This window comes from Pelodiscus sinensis, chromosome 10 (genome assembly GCF_052426305.1).
Source record: "Pelodiscus sinensis isolate ZL-2025 chromosome 10, ASM5242630v1, whole genome shotgun sequence".
NCBI lineage: Eukaryota > Metazoa > Chordata > Testudines > Trionychidae > Pelodiscus > Pelodiscus sinensis.
The window spans coordinates 17,556,646-17,580,961 of record NC_143061.1 but is presented as its reverse complement, the minus strand read 5'-3'; the positions used below and the strand labels follow the sequence as shown (position 1 = coordinate 17,580,961).

Sequence of the window (24,316 nt, the reverse complement as noted above, 5' to 3'; positions counted from 1 at the left end):
GGATGACTCTTCAGAGCATTTTGGGATGTTTCCTACATTAATTATTTTGTGCATTCTTCACTATAGGTTTTTAATTACACACTTTGTCCCACATTCAGGTCATGGCAAGTGAGAGGTATGGTGGCTCTGCAATGCTCTCTTCCAGTTTCATTTACATTCCTGCAGGACTGAGCTCTTATGCCAGGAAACACACAAATATTTTGGATGAAATTAAATTTTGTAAATTGAGGGTTGATAAATTAGAGGTTCTACTGTATGTCATGAACAGTCTCCTCCCTCAGTCTAGTTGATGCGGCCTTGAGTAATTAAACAAAAAGAAAATTGATGCTTAGGACAGTAGGTGTCTAAGTATGTTTTTAGTTTACCATGACTATGACAGGGTAGAGGGGGAGGAGTAATTAAACATTTTAAATTATGGGTATCTATTCATTTGTTTTACTTTTAGGGAAAAGAATATGTAATGTCTTTGGTACATAGGTGACACATTTGTGCACCAGATAATGTGTGACATGACGCTAACAGCAACTAAATGAAGATGCTTATCTTACTGTATTGTACTATTCATACTGTATGGCCTTCAGAAGTGTTCTCTCTCTGAAACAATGAAGTTGTGGGCTAATAAGAGTAGGGTCCTGATTCTGCTTTCAACATGAGTTTTGTCATTGACTTCTAATGGATTCAATACTGACATATTTGTGTATTTCTCTACATAATATAACTAAGGTTTCTGACTTTAGGGCTAAATAAAAAAATCCCTCAAACTCTACCATGTGTCTTATATATAGCAGAATACCCCCAAATCTGACATTTTTACTATATTTAAAACTATAGTGCGGAAGAACCCTAAAGGCCTCTCATTCTCACTGGGGCCCCAAACCTAATCCTTTTGAAGTCAATGAGAATCTCTCTATTGACTTTGGGTTTTGGATCAGGTGTTTGGAGCTCATCCCTGGAAGTACAGGGCTACAAAAGGAAACAATCTTTAATATAATAAAAAAATCCAAGTTTTTTAATTGAGATTTAAAAAAAAAAAACCTCTTATTGTTTACTCCTAAAATATGAGTTTAAAATGCCCTAAAAATAAAAAACCTATAATCAGAAAAAGAACCCCTGAAACTGGAAAGCCTAAGTATAACTCCATAAGATTCTCTAGAAAAACAAAGACAAAAAAATATAAGTATTAAACTTAGAATGGCAATTCATTTGCTGTTTAATTTTTCTCAAATAACTTTAGCAATTATTGATCTCTACCCTTTTCATTAACTTCTGTGTTTTTCAGGAAAATTTGGGGGATGGGGTTGTGAAAAAAAACATCAAAATTTACTTTTAAAATGTTTGGATAAGAGACAACTGTCAACTTAAAAAAAAAAATCACATTCTTCCTGAAACATTTACCTAGATAGTAATACCTATGATTACTAAAAATGAAACGCTTAAAGTAAAAAATTATTCCTTACTCAGTTGTGCTCTTGACAGCTGTTTATTCATCGTAAGTTTCACTGTAGTCAACTTTCTATTTTTGTAGTGTTTCAACATAGCAACAGGGGAGACAACTTAAAAAAAATGCAGTTGTAAAACTACAAAAAACTGCTAAGGGTACTCAGGGACAGGTGTAATACTAAACTATTTACAGCTGATTTGTGGTTTTGTAAAATTGGTATTTTCAGCTGGCAGTATCCCTTTATACTTAACAAAATAATGAATGCAATGCTCTTCCAATTGCTTCCCTTCCTTCTTATTGTAGAGGACATTCAGTTTGTGAGTTAATTTTAGGTTGCAAATCTTTCAAACTTGTACTTTCATGAAATCCTTAATGTTTTTCTTTTTATATGAAAAGAGTGTATGCAGTCCCCATGAAATTCCTCCCCACGCTGGTGCGTAGTGGTTTTCTATTCTCTAGTCAATTGGACACAAAATGTTGCTGCAAAGCTTCAAAAGGTTAAGGTGACATCTCTTTGCAGCTGAGCACAAGCACCTTTGTAGCACCAATTCACTGGTCTACAATTTTTTAGAAGTCGCCTGCTTCAGAGATAAAATGTGCTATTTATTATGTACAGTAAAACTCCGATGGTCTGGCATCTGATGGTCCAGCACCATCAGGAACCAGGAAGTGCTCAGGGCAGCCGGACCATTAGAGCTGCTCTGCCCCCAGGTTCCCCGATTCAGCCACTGCTAAAACTGACCAGCGGCTGAATTGGGAAAGCCAGGGGCAGAGCAGCTGGAGTGCTGCCGGGTAGGTCCTGTAGCGCTGCCCCTTGGGGTGGGGGACCAACACGGCAGCACCCCAGCTATCCCCGATTTAGCCACTGCTGAAACTGACCAGAGGCTGACTCCAGGAAGCCCGAGGCAGAGCTGGTCAGTTTCAGGAGCAGCTGACTTGGGTACACCTGGGACAGAGCAGCTGGGATGCTGTCGGGTTGGTCCCCGCTGCACCGAGGTGCGGCGCTGTGAGGACCAACCTGGCAGCGCCCCAGCTGCTCTGTCCCAGGCGTCCCGATTCAGCTGCTATTGAAACTGACCAGCGACTGATTCCAGGAAGCCAGGGCAGAGCAGCTCTGACTCGGGCTTCCTGGAGTCAACCGTTGATCAATATCAGCAGCGGCTGATTTGGGGACACCTGGAGCAGAGCAGCAGGGGTGCTGCTGGTTTGGTCCAGTAGCGCTGCCCCTCGGGGCTGCGGGACCAACCCAGCAGCACCCCAGCTGCTCTGCCCCAGGCATCCCCAAGAGCAGCTGGGGTGCTTCCGGTTTGGTCTCGCTGCGCCAAGGGTCGGCGCTACCGGACCAACCCGGCAGCACTCCAGCTGCTCTGCCCCAGGCGTCCCCAATTCAGCCGCTGCTGGTCAGTTTCAGCAGCGGCTGAATCAGGGACACCTGGGGCAGAGCCGGACTATCAGAAGGGGGGGCTATGAGGGGTGTGGGGTGGCATATCTGGAACCCTAACCCCTCATAACTCCCCCCTTCCGATAGTCTGGCATATCTGATAATTCGGCACCCCCTGGGTCCTAAAGGTGTCGGATTATCAGAAGTTTGCTGTATTTTGATGTGCTGAATTCAAATATGACAATTAAAACAACTGATTGGCTACTGTTTCCAAGATATTTAAGTTTTTACGTCTATGTATATTGTGTAGCTAGAGTTTTAATCATAAATTGTAAACCTAGGTCTTTTCATGAGTTTATGGTTGCTTTACATGATAACATTTCACCTGTCCTGTTTATGTAACAGTTTAAAAAAAGTCAGCAAAATGGTTATATAAATAAAATGTATTATGAAACAAAAGGCAAAAAACTAATATGTACATAGTTTAGTCTTAGTCAGTGTCTACTCGGTGCTTCTTGGCTTGTCTTGTATTCATTCAATGGAGCATCTCTTGTCACTGTCCAGCAATAGTCTGCAAGCATGGGCTCCATTTGCCCTGATAGCGTTTCTCCATTGTTGCAATGTCCTGGTGAAATCGCTCGCCATGCTCGTTGCTCACTGCTCCGCAGTTCAATGGAAAAAAAAAATCTAGATGAGAGTGCAAAAAATGTATCTTTAGTGACATGTTGCAACCAAGGCTTTTGTATGCCTTGAGGAGGTTTTCCACCAACAACCTGTAGTTGTCTGCCTTGTTGTTTCCGAGAAAATTTATTGCCACTAACTGGAAGGCTTTCCATGCCGTCTTTTCCTTGCCACGCAGTGCATGGTCAAATGCATCATCTCAAAGAAGTTCATGAATCTGAGGACCAACAAAGACACCTTCCTTTATCTTAGCTTCACTTAACCTTGGAAATTTTCCACGGAGGTACTTGAAAGCTGCTTGTGTTTTGTCCATGGCCTTGACAAAGTTCTTCATCAGACCCAGCTTGATGTGTAAGGGTGGTAACAAAATCTTCCTTGATTCCACAAGTGGTGGATACTGAACACTTTTCCTCCCCAGCTCCAATGACTGTCGGAGTGGCCAATCTATCTTGATGTAGTGGGAATCTCTTGCACGACTATCCCATTCGCAGAGAAAACAGTAGTACTTGGTGTATCCAGTCTTCAGACCAAGCAAGAGAGCAACAACCTTCAAATCGCCACAAAGCTGCCACTGATGTTGGTCATAGTTTATGCAACTCAAAAGTTGTTTCATATTGTCATAGGTTTCCTTCATATGGACTGTATGACCAACTGGAACTGATGGCAAAACAGCGCCATTATGCAGCAAAACAGCTTTAAGACTCGTCTTTGATGAATCAATGAACCGTCTCCACTCATCTGGATCGTGAACGATGTTGAGGGCTGCCATCACACCATCGATGTTCTTGCAGGCTACAAGATCACCTTCCATGAAGAAGAATGAGACAAGATCCTTTTAACGGTCACGGAACATGGAAACCCTAACATCACTTGCCAGGAGATTCCACTGCTGTAGTCTGGAGCCCAACAGCTCTGCCTTACTCTTGGGTAGTTCCAAATCCCTGACAAGGTCATTCAGTTCACCTTGTGTTATGAGGTGTGGTTCAGAGGAGGAGGATGGGAGAAAATGTGGGCCCTGTGACATTGATGGTTCAGGACCAGACTTTTCATCCTCTTCCTCGTCTGACTCAAGTGAGAATGATTCTGGTGCATCAGGAACCGGCAGTCCTTCTCCGTGGGGTACTGGGCGTATAGCTGATGGAACGTTTGGATAATGCACAGTCCACTTTTTCTTCTTTGACACACCTTTCCCAACTGGAGGCACCATGCAGAAGTAACAATTGCTGATATGATCTGTTGGCTCTCTCCAAATCATTGGCACTGCAAAAGGCATAGATTTCCTTTTCCTGTTCAACCACTGGCAAAGATTTGTTGCACAAGTGTTGCAGCATATGGGTGGGGCCCACCTCTTGTCCTGATCTCCAATTTTGCCGCCAAAGTAAAGGTGATAGGCTTTTTTTTAACTATAGTGGTTATACTGCGCTTTTGTGATGCAAAAGTCACTTCACCACAAACATAGCAGAAGTTATCTGCACTGTTCACACAAGTACGAGGCATCTCTGCTCACTTAGGCTAAACAGAAATGTGTCCGTTTGCAAAAATCAAACACTGACAAATAAGAGAGCACGACACTGTATGATTTCTAGAGCTGATATAGGGCAATTTGTTCAGCAGAATGATGTAAGCTTTGTTATGATTGCATCATCCATGACTTCTAGGAATAACATGATGCAATTCATATCATGTATGACGCAATACCAGCTTCAGATTGCATCATACATTGTTTTGCCTAAAAAGCAAGCACTGTCCAAACCCAGTCATAGATTTATTCATAGATCCAGTCAAAGATGTATTTTAGTCATTTCTGGTTTAAATTGAGATCCTTTCCCTTTAGAACTTACTTATCCTCCGCCATTCACAAGTCAAGGGTCATCTATACTGACCCAATAGCATATATTGAAAACTAGAGCCAATCAACAATTTTAAAGCATCATTTTCGTTCTCAGTGACCCAGAGTTAGTAAAATTTGACTACATTTATTTCAGAAGTATTTTGGCTGTAGAGCAGTGTTACCTATTAATGATAAGGATAGGAAGGAGCCTTGAAACAAGATATTTGCAGCTAAGGAGGTACCCAGATCACTTCAACATTCTAAATTACACCTCAGTTAGGCAAATTCCAAACAGACCATACAGAGTTTTATTGATCATTGTCAAGAACCTGAATTTCAATTGGAAGCAAAATCAGTCTGGAAAACTGATGTTAAGTTCTCCTTGCAGGTGGTCATCTTCTTTCTGTACCTCTTGTAGCTTCTAAGTTGTTTTTGAAGGTATTGCCCTTCTGCAGTGCATTTCAAAAATTAATGTTGGAGGTAGGGATGTGAAAGATTAACTGATTAACAGATAAACATCACCCTTGATTGGTGATGCTTACCGGTTCTGGTTAACTGGTGGGGGCTGAAGCAGCTTCCTACCTACTATGGGTGGGAGGGGACCTGCTCTAGCTATGTGGGACCTTCCACAAACAGAGGCTACTCCAGCATTTGAAGCAGCCTCTGTCCACAGTGGGCCCAGGCACCCTGCAGACAGGGGCTACTCCAAGTGAGTTGAAGCAGCCCCTGTCTGCAATGGGGGACTACCCTGGGCCCATCCTTTAATCAGTTAACCAATTAAACAATTGGTTTAACTGGTTAACCAATTAAGTGGAATTTGACATCCCTAGTTGGAGGAATGGATAACAGCAGCAAGACCCACACAACTGAAATGGTTTCAGTTTCCTAGCCAGACTTGGATGAAAAAAAAAGCACTTTAGGCTGTAGACAACACCTTAGAATTCTTGGGCAAAGTGGGATCCAAAAGTTTCCTCTATCCAAACTGCAAACCTCACTGACAAAGTGTGGTCAGTCTTCCACAATCCGGAGGCAGGCATCAACTATCTTACCTTCTGCTAGATGTTGGTCTCTATCCCACCAGCTTTAACAACTTGTCTGGCCTGAATAGTAATCACCCAGCTCACTCACTCACTCCTCTGCCCACATTCAATTCTGGCCAGGCACTGGGAAAGCAACATACTATTCCAAATATGCTCAATAAAAATCAGATATAGAGCTGTGTGTCACCTGAACACTAATGGCAATATAGCCCAAAATTTCTCACTCCAATGACCTCACAAACTCTACGTATTAACTAGAGCAGTGACAGGACAGTACTGGAATAGTGGAATCCAAATGAGAGAGCTTTTAGACATCATGAACAATTCTATAATCCCTCAGTATCTAAGAATAAAACCTTCCCATCTATCCTAACCAGGAATTCCAGGTATGTCAACTAGGGATGTTAAATATTAATTGAATAATTGAGTAACAGCATGAATTCTTATTGGTTACTCAGTACTGGCACAGGAGGTATGCTGGCAGCACTGATATGATCTGTAAAACAATGTCTCTCCATTATCTGGTTCCACCAGGATAGGCAATTGTAGGCAATGAAACTTCTTGATTCTTGGTATGCATTCCTATCCCTATTTGGATCATCCCCTGGAGTTCCATAGTCCCTTCATTCTACTTTGGGATGGCTCTACCATCTACCCTTCAGTTCAAGGTTGTGGCCATAACATTTCCTCTATTTTGTTGGCCTTTAGTTCATCCCTATTTGTTGCATAGCTAAATTAATCTAAGTTTGCATTCTTCCATGCAGACTTTCCAAGTGTTGCTCCAATACCATGAATTTCCCTACTATGTGGTTTCAACTTTAAAACAATTAGTTGATTAACATGTTATGTAGAGGCTCACTGCCTACTTTTTTAGACTGCAAAATCAGAAGTGTGAGTGCTATAGGGGTGTCTCCCAATACCAGCATTGATATGCTTGATATTTCTAAAGTTTTAAAGCACGTGTGATTGGAAGAAAACCAAAAATGAAAAAAAAATATGGATAAAGCAACAACAAAAGCAACAAAACTAATCTCCTTTTTTCTTTCACAGGGCACTGTTAAAACTTAGGCTCCAATCCCACAGTTAGACTCCCCCATAGCATGCCCCTGTATACATGTGGAGCTACATTAATTTCAAAGGGGTCTGCACTGTGGGATCTGTTTGATGAATAAGGGCCTCAAGAGAGACTTTATTATTATTATCATGTGAGCCATGTGACATCCCATTTCCTCATTTGGGATAACCAGCCATTGTTGAAGTAAATATGCATCCTAGCCATGAACAATGCAGTTTGAAAAGGAGGCAATTTCACTATCAGGGCACAAGGGTCAAAGACAAACTCATTGTTAGTATTTCATGTGTTTGTTTATAACTCACTAAGTAACTGTAAGTTAAATGTATCAAATAATTCTGAGATCTGAAAATGGAGTGGAAAAAATTATATATGAAGCTTTTTCATGAAAGGTCAGTATGTAAACTGAATTAAGAAACTCGGCTGTTCTTTATTTAAACTCCAAATGTGATAACGACTCAGTTAACAAATCTGCTTTTTTAGCAGCAGAGAAGTGCTACTTCACATGCACAACAGAGAGTTTTATCACAGGTTATAGTCTGCTGTTCCAAAGAGTGAGAGATTTCTTCTTAAAGAGTTGCGTGTGGGGGGAAAGAGGGGACTGTATTAATAGTTATTTAACCTGAGTAGCCAAAGTGTAGTAGCAGAAAGCTTCTCGTAAGATAGATTTAAGTATTACATCACATGCCACTTGTCATTATTCTACATGTCAAGTCATGTTTCCACATGTCAATGTCCTGTTAGTAGTTGCGCATTCCACTACTTGTGCCAAGTAAAGTGTTGCCATCCTTGGCCATTGAGGAGACGGGAAAAATCTCTTCCACAATAAAGTTAAATTTCGGCCTTTTGTTTTGTCACATCAACAGCTAACACATTAAATAAATATTAAAAGGCCAAAGTCAACCTAAACACCTCCTCCCCCTGCACACTTCTGTCTATCTTACCCACTCTTTTTAGAAGAAACAGGTATCTTAAATAGACTAAAACTTGATTTCCCAAAATTTTAAGTTTATTTTGTGTCTAGTCCCATCTACAGTCAGTTTAACTTGTAATTATAAAGTCACAGAAGTGGGCAGAATAATTCAAGGGCAAATATGGTATTTGAAACTATTTTAAACTTGTTTTTGCATCCTAGTTTTCGATTGAATGCATAATTGTAATATGCACATGAATACAAACTGAGACAAGGAAGAGAGGTTCCAGATTAGCAGGAATAACCAGGCACAAAGTTTGGTGTGGCTTGAATATTTTGGTACAGAACTAAACACACTTTGTATGGCCTATTAATAAAAGCATGTGATGAAACAATCTCAGATAAAAAGGTATTTGAGATTATATCTACACCTATTGCTTAAACTACAGGGAAGGATCTGACTAACTTAAAGGTTCAAAGCCTTTATCACTTGCTAACATATCAACAGGCAACTACAAATGGAGGCATGATACATTAACTACCTTTGCTTTGATCTAATCGCTCATCTAGGAACCTGTAGTCAACTGTCCACTCTAAATTTATGTGCCTATAATCAAAAGAATGGGCCATTAATATAGATTTGAGGTACAGTTTCGAGACTAACATCTGTGGCCATATGCAGATATTTTTTGGTTTGTTTAACCTATTGGCATAAAATAGTGTACCTAGCAGAATGTACCTGGAGTGCTGCCACACTTCTGGTACATTGTGACATGCTTTGTATTGCTCAGGAATAAAACATCAGAACAGTGTGGCAGAGATGAAAAAAAAAAAAAAGCACCTGAGTAAATATAAATTTAGCAGCTTAACTTTGGGCACCCAGTTCAAAAATTCTGACTAAAAAATTGTGTGTACACATTCTGGTAACTTGCAAAACAGGTTTCCTCTAAGCCAATGTGCAAAAATGCTCTCACAATTGTGCCCCTATCTTTGTGGGGCCATTTCCCCTAACTGTACTAAACCATGACAGCTGCATTCATGAGTGCGTGCGTGTATGTTGACACGGAGTCAAGAGCTGAAGCTCAGAAAAGAAAAATCTCAGGAGATTCTAGGCTGATCTTTTTAACACCCTATTATCCCTTGAACTGAGCCCAATAGACGAGAGCATTGCAGCCCTCAGCAGACTGACCCATTGTGTGGCACAGGCAAAGAACAGGAGGCACCAAGGTGCCCCAAACGGTGGCGACCCATGATTGTGGCTCCTGGGGATCATTCTTGGGACAGAGGGGAGAGACAAGAGTCTCGGGCATAGAGCCTCACGTGAATGGTTACCACGTGCTAACTATTGTGGGCACCACACCTGCCCCTCACGCAGGGTGAGGAGGAAGCACTGGGAGTCTCACCCCGATTCGAGCCCCGCTCCCCTCCAGGGCCCCGCCAAAACTGCCACCCTCGCCAGGCGCGAGCCTCCAAGTACCAGCCAGCTCCGCCCCGCTTACATAACGGCTCCCGCAGCCTCTCGCGAGACTGCCGCCCCTCTCGCCTCCGCCCCCACGTCACCGGCAGACTAGACGGGGACAACATGGCCGAGCGGAGGAGACACAGGAAGCGGATCCAGGTAGTGCAGCTTCCCCCAGCGACTCGCTGCCTTCTCCTGCCCCATCCCGGCTCCCGCTCGAGCGGCTGGCCAGGCGCCTCACCCCCGACGCTTGGAGGCCTCTCGCCCACCCGCTGGGCCTCCCGGCGACGCTCCCTCAACCCTTGTCTCCCTCCCGCGGGGCCCTGGTCCTAGAGTGCCCCCTCCTCCCTGGAGCCCCCCGCAGAGCCCAGCCCGCCTGGCACCCCTGTATCGCTCTCCCGTGCGACGATAAGCGACCCCTATTGTGCTATATCACCCCCGCCCTGGCTGTGCGCGCCCCCCTTTCTGCCCGTGCACGCTGACGTACCCACGCACACCTGTGCACCCCCAGTGCGCCACACCTGTCGCGAAAGCCCTGCTGTGCGCTGTCCCTTGAATTAAGGAGATTCACAATTTTTTTTTCTTTTGGCAACCGGAGAGGTTTCCACCAGTATTTTAAAAAGAACTGGATTTCTCATACCTTGTTGCAGCTTATAGACCTATTGAGTTGTAAACAAAAGAATTTCTTCATAATATGGATTTCAATGTTTGATTATCTTTCTTAGAGAGACAAGGCAGGTGAGGTAATATCTGTTATTGTACCAAGGAGAGAAGCTTCTGTGAAATGTAGTTAAATGATTACTTTTATGGATGATGGATATTTTTTTCCAGTATTGTGAATCACCTCTTTCCTTGGGTCACTGACCCTGCAGACTGCCACCAACCAGACCAACTCTGCTCCCAGCCCCTCTCAACCTCTGGGGCTGGAGCTCTCTGGTCTAGCAACATCTGTGATCTTGCCAGACCAGGCATGTTGCCAGATCAGATAGTCCCAGACGAGAGAGGTTCAACCTAAAGTATCAGTTACTGAATTATTTATTTTTATATAACAAACAAAATGGATTAAATACTACCCACGAAAACACTCACCAATAACAATTTAAATATGACATTTAATGTCTGGTGTAATAACTTAACACTTCAATCCTGCAAACACTCATACTTAAAGCATTTAAGAAGTTCTCTTGAATTTAACAGGGCTATTCACTTGCTTAAAGTTAAGAATGTATCTAAGAGTTGGCAAGACCAATGCTTACCTTTGTAACACATCTATGTAGATAAACATATGTTGCTTTCTTAATAGTTTCTCATATATCAAACATAATGTAGTAGATGAGTCCACAAAGAGAGTTCTGTTTAACATGCATTGTTCTCAATTGGCTAAAATGAGTCAATGGAGGTTGTTTTTCTTAACTTCTTGGCATAGTTCAAAATGAATTACCACTTTTTAAAGTAATGTACTGCAGGCTGCCTCTCTTAAGATAGAAACATTTACTATTATAAATGTATATCAGATTTTCTAGAACCAGGAATGAATCCATGAAGCAATGTAGGCTCCCGACTTCTATTGTAATCAGTGGAAGCTAGAAGCCTTCATCAAAATTAGGAGTCTGTTTTGTTTTGGGTACTCCACCCCAACTGTTTGTTATAGACTTGTGTTTAAACTTCAAATTATCTGCCAGTGAATAGCTATAAATACCAAATTCATGGCCATAAAAAAAATGTCATGGACTGTGTAATCTGGTCTTTTGTGTGATTTCACCCTATACTAAACAGATTTCATGGGGTGAGACCATTGTTTCTCAAATTGGGGGGTCTGACTCAAAAGGGAGTTGCAGGGCTGTTGCATGGATGTTTATGGGGGATATCTTTACATGGAACTACCTTCAGAAATTTGTGCCCAGATGTGCTGACCAAAGATCCAACTCTGAAGGCAGCAGAGCAGAAGTAAGAGTGGCAATTCCATATCATGCTCCCAATCAGCAATTGCTTCTCACTAGCTGCTGGCAATGCCACTTCCAGCAGCAGCACAGCAGTAAGGGTAGCAGTACTGCAACCTCCCCTACAATACCCTTATGACTCCCAAAATTACACCACCTTGAAATTTCAGTTTTAAATAACAGAAAAAAATGAAATTTATTATTTAAAATTCTGTGACTAAAATTGATCAAAATGAACTGTTAATTTTGTAGGGCCCTCGCTATAAAAAAGCCTTTTAAGTCTGATGTCTTGTAGCCTTGCTAGGTAGTAAGTAGGAGCTTTATCCATTGAGAAAGGAGAGAGTCCCAGCATTTGGAGATCTAGCCATAGAAGGTGCAAAGGCAATAGTATAGTCAAAACAATTTTATGTTTAGAGAAACAGTTTTAAATACTTTCTTAGGGGGTTTTATGTGTCTGACATTGAATTCATGGTAATATGAAGTCAAATGACTTTACAGAAGAAACAAAAAACAGGACTATGTAGCACTTTAAAGACTAACAAGATGGTTTATTAACAAGATGGTTTATTCTGTTAGTCTTTAAAGTGCTACATAGTCCTGTTTTTTGTTTCAGCAACACCAGACTAACACGGCTACATTTCTATCACGACTTTACAGAAGGAGAGAGATGAAAATAGTTCCAATAAGTTTTAAAATTATATACAGTTTTCTTAAAATAGTTATTTTGGGGTGTCTTTCAATAGACTGCATGGGCTAGGTATGTAATGTATTCATAGGATTTTAAGAGGAGACTGTGGCACAGACAACAATATGTAATTAACCGAGCACATGTTAAATAGATTAAAGGTTGGTTAACTTACAGGTCTCAAAATGTAACTGGAAGCAGGCAATCAGCAAGTGGGTGTATCTTTAATGGGGTCCTGCAGGGATCTGATCTTGGCCCTACACCATTTATCTTTTTTATCAATGACCTGGAAGAAAACATAAAATCATCACTGATGAAGTTTGCAGATGACACACAAATTAGGGGAATGGTAAATAAAGAGGACAGGTCACTAATAGACAGCAGCCTAGATTGCTTGGTAAACTGAGCACAAACAGTATGCATTTTAGTATGGTTAAATGTATTAATCTAGTAATAAAAAACGTAGGTCATACTAAAAAGAAAGGGGAACTCTATCCTGGAAGCAATGACTAAAAAAGATATGGGGTTATGTTGGATAATCAGTTGATTTAAGAATGTTAAGAAGTGGGTAATTGACTAATTGTGTAGTTAATACAATTTGTATTGACTACAGTACACAATTAGTCAATAAGGGGAGGCACTCTGTCCCAGCTCCTACAGGAGCTATCCCCACTGCGGCTCTGCAGTTTAAATGTAGTAGAAGCTGGGTGCACAGGCTGTACCTCTGCCTTCCCTGCCCTACCCACTCCACAGCAGAGAGAGGGTGCTGGGGATAACCAGCTTTTAACCTGGCTCCCCCCAGCACCGCTTTCTGCTTCCCCTTCCCCGCCCCTTGCTGCCTCTGATAGAAAGGCAGCAAGGGGGAGGGGAAGTGAGTAATTGACTCAACTAGTCGCTTAAATCCCTAAGTTGAATATGAGCTCCCAGTGTAAGGCTGTGGCCTGAAGGACTATTGCAACCCTTGATACATAAACAGAAATCTTGAGTAAGTAAAAAGGTGATTTAATCTTTGTCTCTGGCACTGTTGCAATTGCTCCTGGAATACTGTGTCTAATTCTGGTGGCCACAAGTCTACAAGGTTGTTGAAAAATTTCAGGGGGTTCAAAGAACAATGAGACCGATTAAACGATTAGCAACCCTGCCCCATAGTGATAGACTTCAGGAACTCAGTTTATTTAACTTAATAAAGAGAAGGTAAAATGGTAACTTGATTACATCCACGCGTATCTACATGGGAATACATATTTTGTAGTGGACTCTTCCATCTGGCAGAGAAAGTTATAACACATTCAATGACTAGAAGTTGAAACTAGACTAATTACACTTTATATCCAATGTGAAATTATTAACGAGAATAATAATCACTTGAACAATTTACCAAGGTTCATGGTGGATTCTCCATCACTAGTAATTTTTAAATCAGGATTGGATGTTTTTCTAAATGATATGCTCTAGGAATTATTTTTGGGAAATTCTGTAGCCTGTGCTACAGGAGATCGAACTAGAGTTCTACAATGATTCTGGCCTTAGAATCTATGAATCTTGATATAGAACAATGAAGGAGGTTAGTCTCTTAACTTAGAAGAAATAAGTTTCTCATATCCAACCAGGATTTATTACCCATTTTTAGCCCCTCATTCTTCCTGTATCTAGTTGTATTTCTCTCCTTGAAATCCCACCCTCACCAATTTTTTCTTTTTCCTGTTTCCATTCAGTGCTGTTTTCCTGCTACTCAGTTCTCCTGTATGTAGTATCTTAGCAGCACACTGAAATTTATTAAATTTTTTGCTCTTTGAAGCATTAATAAAAGGGATTTGGGAGCCAGATTGTAACTCTTACTTGGGTGGTAGTTTAGCTGAGATAATTGGAAGAGAACTATATTAAACAAAATGTTGAAAATGTGTCACCATATTTCACAAATATTAATAAATATGATGGCTATTACCTATGAACACTATTTTATCAATGGAGAAACTGAGGCAAAAGTTGTAGTGAATTGCTTAGTGATGGCTCAGTGCATATTGGTGGTGGACCTGGGAATGGAAGCCTGGATTTCTTGACTTTGAGTCAGTTCCTCTAACCACTATACTCAGGCTTTTGGGAATCAATTACATTAAAAGATGTGTTGGTCATTATTTTTATGAAGCTATTTAACTACACAATCCTACAGTTGGTTCTTCCACAGTTGGGTTGAAATCTGTGGGCAGGACATTGTACAATACCTTGCACCACTGTTTCCTGTGGTTTACCTGTTCTGTGGATGAATAAGGAACTGGTCTTCAGAAATGACAATAGAATACTTTTCACTAAAACTTATCCAACTTTCTTATTTATTAGGGATTTTTTCAGTTTCAGGATTTTTTTGTTTGCTTGTTTTTGTTTTTAAAAAGAGGTAAGATGCTAGAAAATGCTGGGTGGAGAGAAATGGAGGGAGAATGGCAAGAGATAGAAAGGAATGTACATGCAGGAGATGTCAGAAATTAGAGGAGGAAGACATGAAGAACAAGAAAAACAGGAGAAGTAGCAAACCAGGATGTAAAGCCAAAGATAATGTATTCCATGATGACAGCTCTTACTGACAGTCAGACAAATAGTTTGGTCTCCAAAAATCCAAGTCACGTGTGGAGAAGGGACCAAATCATCTGGCATAAGGTTAGAATTAAAAATTAGGCATGACCTTTATAATCATCCACTGTGACACAGGCATATGTTTTTAACTTTGTGTGTTGCATATGTGTGTGGCCAGGACATATCCTCCAATGGATTTAGTCTTGAAGATACTGGCATTCTGAGAATTACCCAGTAGGGACGTAAAAGTTTTAACTGTTTAATTGATAAGCATTGATTTATTGGTTCTTGATGTGGTTAAACTTATTTGCTGATGTGCTTTGCAGTGCTGTAACCGCTCGGATTTTAACAGTTACACAGTTACTTTTTTAAAATGTTTTTTACATTCCTATTACCCAGTGCATTCTGTCATTTGCTAACTTGGGTGTCATATGTTAGGCATAATTTCCTTTTAAAGGTGTCCATTGAGAGAGGAAAGGCAACAGTATGCTCAGATTGGATGACCACTCATCAACCAATTTATTTTACAAGCTCTTAGTAGTTGTGTTAAAATAATTTGATTTTCATAATATACTCTCACTCTGTCTAAATCTTCAGTTTAGTTTAATAAAAAAATACTTGATCCTTTGAATTTCCATTTAAAATGCTTATTGCAGAATTATAGCAATACATTTTAAGTGCAAAACCTCAGATGTTTCATAATTGGTATGTTATGGATTAAAAATAACCAATACATAACTTAGAGATGTTAGAGTTTAACTGGTTAACTTATAAACTGATGCTTATTGGTTAATGTTATCAGTTAAACTGTGTCCACCTACCAGGAGCAAAGCTGGCAGGCCCCGCCTGCCCAGCTTCTGATAGAGGCAGCAGCATGTTGGCAGGGCAGGCAGCTCTGCAGAGATGGTGCTGGGGAGAAGCGGCTTTTAAGCCAGCTCCCCCCAGCACCGGCTCCTACTTCCCCCCTCACTGCTGCTTCTGATACAGGCATATTGGTTAGTCGACTAGTCAATTACTTACATCCGTAGTTTGCAACCTATTGCAGGTGGGTTGTGGGCTCAGAGCTCCCCTTTCCCACAGTGGGGAGCCTATGCTGGTGTTTCAACCTCCTGCCACTCCCCATGAGGTTGGAGTGCCAGCACCAGCTTCCCATTATGGGGAAGAAGGGATAAACGTCGCAGGCCAGATCCAGTTTGTGGGGTCAGGAAGCAGCTCCGCATGTTCCTGCTCCCCCTCCCCCTGACTGGGGGAATGGCAGCTCAAGAAACCACTTGCCTGGAGGCGTTCCCCCCCTGCTCCATTGGCCAGAATCATGGACAATGGGAGCGGTGGGAGGTGTGGGGGCAGATAAGCACCCCCCCCATTTCCCTAATATCCAGATTCCATACCTCCCACCCCTGTCCTGCACCTTCCTGCTGATATCCTGCTCCTGCATCCTACCTTCTGGCCAGACCGCCCCTCCCCCACCCTTAGCCTGCTCCTGCACCTCACCTCCAGGCCAGACCTCACACTCCCACCTTCTACACCCATTTTGTCATAGATGGTTGGCTGGTGGGCCGTGGAAAGTTCTGCATTGGTGAGGTGGGCCTCGGGCCAAAAAGGTTGAGAATCACTGACATAATAGCAACCAGTAGTGAGATTTTGTAAGTGCCTCCATATGTTGAAAGACTTCATAATTTCTACTCTTTTTCCACATTAAATTCAAGGTTTTCATAGTGTTCTATGCCACTCAGCTCTACCAATGTATCTGCACATTTCATCTGACAGTCTCTGACTCCTGGATTCTCCCTATTCTGTCTCTTTCCACTCTCAACTTCATAACTTCACACAGTCCTGTGTGCTTGGAACTAGGGATGTTAAGGACTAGTCGACTATCCGATAAGCAAATAGTCGATTAGTTGCTTCCCTCCCTCCCCCCCCCCCCACTTGCTGCCTCTATCAGATAGAGGCAGCAGTGGAGGGGAAGAGGGGGGTACTTCAAAGGGGCAGCACCACTCTATCGACTAATTGAATAATTGATGTATTTTTGCATCAACTATTCAATTAGTGAATGTCACAATACTTAACATCCTTACTTGGAACAGCATCCCACTTTCCATGTACCAAGTGCCTTCCTTCTCTAACTCACTTCAGCAAAGCCTTCAAGCTTTGATATCATGACATAGTCTTCAGACCATCTCAGAAATGAACTTTTAGTTCAGTTTGTCTTATATAAACTGAAAGTTCTTTGGAGCAAGGACCCTGACTTTTTACACATTTATACCGTGGTGCTTGTTATTTATATAGTGCTATAAAAAGACCTGGGTCTTTTTAAAGCAGTCAAGATTTAAGTTCAGATTAAACTATCTTGCCCGTGTGTTTAAATCAGTATTAACTTTATATTTTTATAGGAAGTTGGTGAGCCATTCAAAGAGGAGAAAGCTGTAGCCAAATACCTACGCTTCAACTGTCCAACAAAATCTACGAACATGATGGGTCACAGAGTTGATTATTTTATTGGTAAGATGACTTGTAACCAAATAATGATGCTGCATATTTATTAACTTTGAACTTGTTTAAATTTCAGGTTATTGGTATTTTAATTAGTAAGCTGTATAAGGTTTATAGCCCTGGGAAATTAACAAGGCACGTATTAGTCAGAAGATTACTTTTACCATCCTGAAGTAGATGCAGAAGACACAGTCAGGAAAGCAGAAGTGGGGTCCAGAGTCAGAATCCCTGTACCCTACTTGGGGGCTCTGATGTTCATAGCAGTTACTGAGTAGTAGGTGTCTGATAAATATGACACCACACCCCCCTTTAGATGCTAAAAGGGAGAAGTAGCTTTCTGTCTCTTTCACATCCTCTTAAATATCCTGGGGGACAGATTCTGTTACTTTTCTTCCCCAGAGCTTTTAAGTTGCTATGGGAAAAATGACAGTAAATTCCCACTACACAATCCCTCTTTTAATCTTAGTTTATCTTTGTGAATAAAGTCAAAGCTTTGTCAAGGAGCAGTATTAAATTAACATGATAGTTTCACTGTAGGTTCTAAGGATGCTAAATAGCAATTATCTGGCTAATTGTGTAGTTGATACAATTTGTATTGACTACATGATTAGTTGATATGGAGGTCCTCCGCAGAGATGCAGTGGGAGCTGGCTAGAGCCGGGAGTGAGCAGTCCTGGCTCGCGCCGGCTCTGGACTGCTGCGGCTCTGCATCTTAAATGTAGTAAGAGCTCGCAATGGGTCCAGCAGCCTGAACAGGGGCTGCTGCTGCCGGAGCAGCCTTTTGTATATACCCCCACCTCCCCCCCCACCTCTGATAGAGGCGAGGGGGAAGAAGCATTGTGGAGCTGGTGCCTCGGGGGAACTGGCTTTTAACCCGGCTTTCCCAAGCACTGGCTCCTGTTTCCCTCCTGTCCCTTGCTGCTCCTCATACAGAGGAGGGAGGGAGTGAGTAGTCGAGAACTCCATTTGACTACTTGCTTACATCCCTAGTAGGTTCTGAATGGAAGCAGAAACTAACTGGAATCTCGTTAATTTCATTGTTTTGCAACCTCACTAAGCTATGAGGAATAACAGAAGTACTGTATGCAGACTTTGTAAGACAGTACTACATTGGCTATTCTGTTCTCATCCAGAAACTTATCTTTGTAATTGATACCCCTTATCATTATTTATTAGCAGGGCTCGCTAACATCATCATAGGCAAGGGGGTTTCAGACAATCTATCTGAACCCGTATGCACATGTTTACACATTTTTACATGTTTGGACATTTGACGTCTGCAAGCTAGTTTATACAGTAGATGTGCGACAGCAATTTCAGGAGACAGGCTAATCAGAATTTTCCAGAATAAACAAATAGTTGTCCTTTTTATCTTATCTGCTCCATTAGTGTGGTGGCGTTAGTTTTTGAGGTTGGACATAACCCATTTCATATTTTGTGCTACATTTTTACTTTAGATAGTCCTTTCATAGAATTTGGCCAAGGATATTTAAAGATTTAACTGTCATGTTAAAAATAAAAATGTCATGACCTGAAATAAATTTTAAAAATCTGACTTCAAAAATATTTACTTGTTTTACTTCCTGCACTTCAGCAAGATTCCATTAGAATTTGTTAAACAGAAAATCCTCACACCATAGTTCTGGTAAAGGTCTTTTATAACAAAATTCTTATTTTAGGTAGGATTTGATCTTGCTATATCCAGTAAAAATATAATATAATATTGTAAAAAGTATGCATCTGAACCTGGATTCTTTAGGCAGGCAGAGTTCTTATTGGCATCAATAGAAGTTCCGTTGCAACACTGCGGCCTGCCTCTCTAAGGGTACGTCTACACAGCAACATTATTTTGAAATACCTAGCATTATTTTGAAATAACTTAATCTGTGTCTACACAGCAGGCAGTTATTTCGAAATAATATCAAAATACTTCTTATTCTGACTTCTGTAACCGTCATTGTACGATTAGTAAGGGAAGTCGGAGGAAGAGTGCTCTGTAGACGCTCCCAATTTCAAAATAAGCTATTTTGAAATAAGCTATGGAATTGACGTAGCCTAATTTGCGTAGCTTATTTCAAGTTAAGCCCTGCTGTGTAGATGCACCTGAAGGGTGTATTTTTGTTTGTTCATTTCATTATGCAGGTAGAGTTTTGTTCCTGTGTTTAGCAAAACTAAGATAACTGATTACAGATTCTCTGTTTATAATATTCAGGTAGAAGGTAGATCAGATATTGAAGTGAGCTTTTTCCATATTTTATCACAGGTTTGTTTTTTCTTTTTCTTCCTTTCAGCCTCAAAAGCTGTGGACTGCCTTTTGGATTCTAAATGGGCAAAAGCCAAGAAGGGAGAAGAAGCCTTGTTTACAACTCGAGAGTCTGTAGTTGACTATTGCAACAGGTATGGACTTCTAGTCAAAATAATTAGTCTTAATAACAAGTTCAATTTTCAGAAGCATTAAAGTTCCATTTTAAAGTAAACATTATAGTTGCTTCAAAAGAGACTGCTGACGCCATATATGTTTTTGAATTAGAATGTTTGAAAAAAGTATTTGTGGTATTATATTAATAACACACAAATAATGTAAGTTAATAATTGCAATTATATAATGTTTAACAATTAGAAGAACTCATTGAAGCAGTAGGGGCAGCACTTCTGTAATTAAAAAGGGAGACAGTAAAATAATAGCAAAATAAGTGTCTTTATCCCAATTCCACAAACATTTTAGTATGTTTATGTAGCAGAATAGCTGGTCTTTCAGACGAAGAAAATATTTCTTCATACAGTGCACCTTCAGCTGTGGAACTTTTTGCTAGAGGATATTGTGAAGGCAAAGATTATAAGAAGGTTCAAAAAAGAATTAGATAAATTCATGGAGGATAGGTACATCATTAGCTATTAGCTAGGATGGGCTGGGAATTGATGACGGGGGATGGATCACTTAATGCTCACCTGTTCTGTTCATTCCCCCTGAAGCACCTGGCATTGGCCACTGTTGTAAGGATACTGGACTAGATGGACTTTGATCTGACCCAATATGGCCTTTCTGATATAAAAACTCTTGTGGGACTGCTGCTCTGAAGGTCTGGGCTCTACAATCCACAAATCTCTAGCATCAGTCTGGCCACATCAGAAAGAAAGAGAGAGATTAAAGTTCTACTTCATTACTTGTAGGAGCAAAATGAACTTTCCAGTAAAGACTGAAATTGGGAGAAGCTTTAACTGCCTTGTTGTTCATCAAGTGATTAACCACATGGACTCTACCTAATGCACCTGTATTGGATTTTTTGGTTAGCAGTGCTTGTTGGGGGAGGGCCTGTCCTCTAGATATAACTTCTGTTCCCACACTCAAGCCAGTAAGGGCAGAGTAGGCCCTATGGTTCCTACTTATTAGTCACTTCCCTACTGGGCTAGTTGGTATATGCAGTGACATGCCCTCACACCAACATCCTCTTCCTTCTCATATAGGATAAGATCGCCTTTCCCAAAGAGAGACAAGGCTGTAACAAGCAGGGGTAGAGGAACCTGGTAATAATTCGTCCTTCTCCCCGATAGACAATCCCTCTACTTTGTCCAACTGATGACTTAAAGGCATTCCAAAACTGAAGAACTGTATGGCCAAGACCCTTGACATCCCACTGGAATTAGTGTAGGAGAAATCTCAAAAGCTGCTAGACATGGTTGACTCATGCTCAGGCCTAGTAGACTCACTATGCTTATTAACAAGGAATTGTTAAAATCAGCAGTGGACTTGTGGCAGGCTCCAGCGTCAATATCTGCCTCTTCCAAAAGTGTGGATAGACAGTATGAAGTTCCTGCTAAGGACTTCCAAGTATTATTTGTTTTTCAATAAGCATCAGGTTTTAAACAAATATAAAGATGGGTGGTTTTTTTCATTCAACATCCTGTCAATTTGTGGAACTCATTGCCATGGGATATGCTGAAGGCTGAACATATTAACAGGGCTCAAAAAAGAATTTGATATGTGTGATGGATTGGGTCACAGAGATCTCCAGGAGACTGTCACTTGATGGGCTGATCATACTACTGAGCCCACCTAGCTGCCCTTCGCTACACCTCACCACCCTGTTCTGCTGAACCAGAAACTCTGGTCTTCCCCAGCAAAGCACAGAATTGGAATAACAGTCCACAGCAGAGTAACCCAGACACTGAGTTTAGCTCAGCTTTGGGAAGACTCAGTCACAGAGCCTTGACACAGCACCCTGGTTCACAGCCTCAGGGGGATCAAAACCCCAGATAAATCCATCTTGCGCTGTATAAAAATTTTACATGGAGAAAGCTCATAATGTTCACTTCCTTTATCAGTGAAAGAGAAAGGTGCACAGTTGTTCTCTGAAGCTGCCCCTCCCCTCTCCCCCATAACAATTATTTACATCGGTTTATTAACACACCCAAAGTGATTTTATTAAGTATAAAAAGTAGGATTTAAGTGGTTGCAAGTGATGACAGATCAAAGTAAATTATTAAGCTAAAATAAAACAAAACATGCCAGCTAAGCCTAATAGACTAATAAACTGTTACAAAGCATAATTTCTCACCCTACTTCTTACTTCAGGTAATGTTCTTCTCAGGCTAGGGCTGATCTCTTTTCTGACCTGGGTCTAACAGTTTCTCCCACCCTTTCCCCATTAGACTTCTTTTCTTTCTATGTCTTTTCATGTGCCCTCTTGTGATGGGGAACAGTCTGTGAAGCCAACTGAAGACTTATCATTGTTTGTTTCCCATTCCTTAAATAGAATTTCCCTAGGGTGGGAAGTCTTTGTTTCATTTTCCCCAACCCTGTGGAAAAATACAAAATTCAAGATAGATTCCAGCACCACATGGCATGGACATATGTCTTTGTAGGACAAACTATAGTTTAGGCTTACAGGAAAAAAATACTATTTACAAATCATAGTCTTGAGCACTGGGTCATTAAGTTCCTTAAGTATCCCAAATGGCTTTCCCTAGAAGACCTAGATTATTAAACAGCTTTACACTTCATATTTCTAACTTTACATACAAGAATGATACATGCATACAAATAGAATATACACATTCTGGGAATTACAAGCTCTTGAATAATGTGTTACATACCCTATTGTGCATAAAGCATATTCGAGTTCTGCATAATCATATTCAAAAATACATTTCCATAAATTATGGAGGTGGCAGCATCATAATATGTTCATGGATGGCAGGTCCATCAGTGTTTTTTAGCTAAGATGGTCAGCGATAGAACCCCATGCTCTGGAGTGCCCCACTGATCCCCGGCTCCTAATGTGCTGCCCCTTTAAAGCACTGGAGCGGCATTTCAAAGGGTCAGCGCAGCATTAATACTTGTGATTAATGAGTTTAAAAATTAACGTATTAATCCTGTCCTGTGTTAATCAGAACTTTAACACAGGTCAACTGATAGCCCTAATTAAAACAAGAGATAACTAACAAGGAGCAATGCATAAGATGTTTTTTTAATATGAAGTCAAATTAAGAAAACTAACATTACCTTTGGAGTACATGTATTATGGTCCTTTCTAACAACTCAAGCTAGTAAACACACCAAAATGGGGCATACTGCAAATAGATATATAAATAAATCAAAGACATGGCCATTAAGTAAAAGTCTAAAAAATACGCACAGCCTTAAGATGCTAAACAAATCTATGAGTGAACTAGAAATATTCATGCACTCCTTAAAAATATTAATTCAATATTTACTGACACTGGAAAGGAGAGTGAAAAACATTCAATCAGGCTTATACACTTTCTCTGGGGAATGTTTAGAATCCATGCTATGCAAATGAAACCAAGATCTGTAAAACAGATAAAAGTTCTGGTTTGAAACTTTCACCTTGTGTGTGTCACTAACTCAAAGAGTAGAAGCCCCCAGAGCACTTGTCTAGAATCCAACTCCAATTGAAGGGCCAAACAAATTAAACAGGATCCATGGTAAAGTTCTTCCAGTTTTAACAATTTACCATGTATTAGCTAGTGACACAGGATTTTTAAAAAAATCATTAAGATCAGAGTTTGCAAATATCTACAACACTAAAACATATTCTGTTAAAAGAATTCTTTCCTTTCTTACCTTAAGCCATTAACACCTGTGTGAACTTTGTTTGAAATGTAATCATACAAATATCATGAGCTAGACCTTTTGTTTCAGAATTCAAAAGCAGTTTAAAAGTTTTTAACCCATCTGAAATTTTGGCACCACCCCATACAGCCTGTCCCAGCCCAAGAGAGAGTCCTATGTTTGCAGCCCAACTAGGGCTGCTGTGCTGAGACAGACAGTCTGGCCTGCTGCCCGCAGTCCAGATAGGAGCAAGTTAAGACACCTCAAACAAATTCCCCTGTCTCTGCCTCACTGCACAGATGCCAGCATTCACCCACTCCCTCTTTTCTGCACCTGCCGCCATGCAATCTGCTCCTGTGCCCCCCTGCCCTCCAAGCCCTGCCCAGGAGGGAGTCCTATGTCTGCAGACCAGCTAGGGCTGCTGTGCTAAGGCAGACAGGGTTTGACTCTTGCTGCCTGCAGCACAGAGGAAACAAGTGAAGACCCCCCAACCACACTCCACTTTGTGCCCACCTCACTGCCCAGATGCCAGCACTGCCCCCCATTTCTCTGATCAGCTCCATGCAGTTTGCTCCCTCCCTCCCAGACCGGGAAGTTAGAGGAGCGTGCTGAGTTACCTCACAAGAAGCTGCAGGCAAATCCAGCTGTTGTAATCAAGATTGTTGTAATCAGACCTCTCCTGAGTCCTGTACTGTACTTACTACATGCTCCAAACTCCCCTCCCGTCTTGCCCCCTCCTGTC

General features: G+C 41.1%; 2 protein-coding genes across 5 annotated transcripts in view; one reads left to right on the top strand and one right to left on the bottom strand.

The window, feature by feature from the left end:
• Positions 1 to 24,316, bottom strand: part of LRRC31 (leucine rich repeat containing 31) — a 180,574-nt gene that overhangs the window by 113,841 nt on the left and 42,417 nt on the right. For 3 of the 4 annotated variants that reach the window (XM_089780767.1, XM_075937909.2, XM_089780766.1), the window contains one exon: positions 12,619 to 12,729. The gene's annotated coding sequence lies outside the window, so the exon portion shown is untranslated. Of the gene's footprint in view, positions 1 to 9,719; positions 9,783 to 12,618; positions 12,730 to 24,316 lie in introns of those variants that run through there. The other variant, XM_075937912.2, reaches the window with a different exon arrangement.
• SEC62 (SEC62 preprotein translocation factor) overlaps positions 9,826 to 24,316 on the top strand; it is a 34,781-nt gene continuing 20,290 nt past the window's right edge. Inside the window, exons 1-3 of the mRNA XM_006122867.5 lie at positions 9,826 to 9,977; positions 17,402 to 17,510; positions 19,793 to 19,898. Of these exons, the coding sequence (XP_006122929.3) occupies positions 9,942 to 9,977; positions 17,402 to 17,510; positions 19,793 to 19,898 (251 nt within the window). The 5' untranslated portion in view covers positions 9,826 to 9,941. The remainder of the gene's footprint in view (positions 9,978 to 17,401; positions 17,511 to 19,792; positions 19,899 to 24,316) is intronic.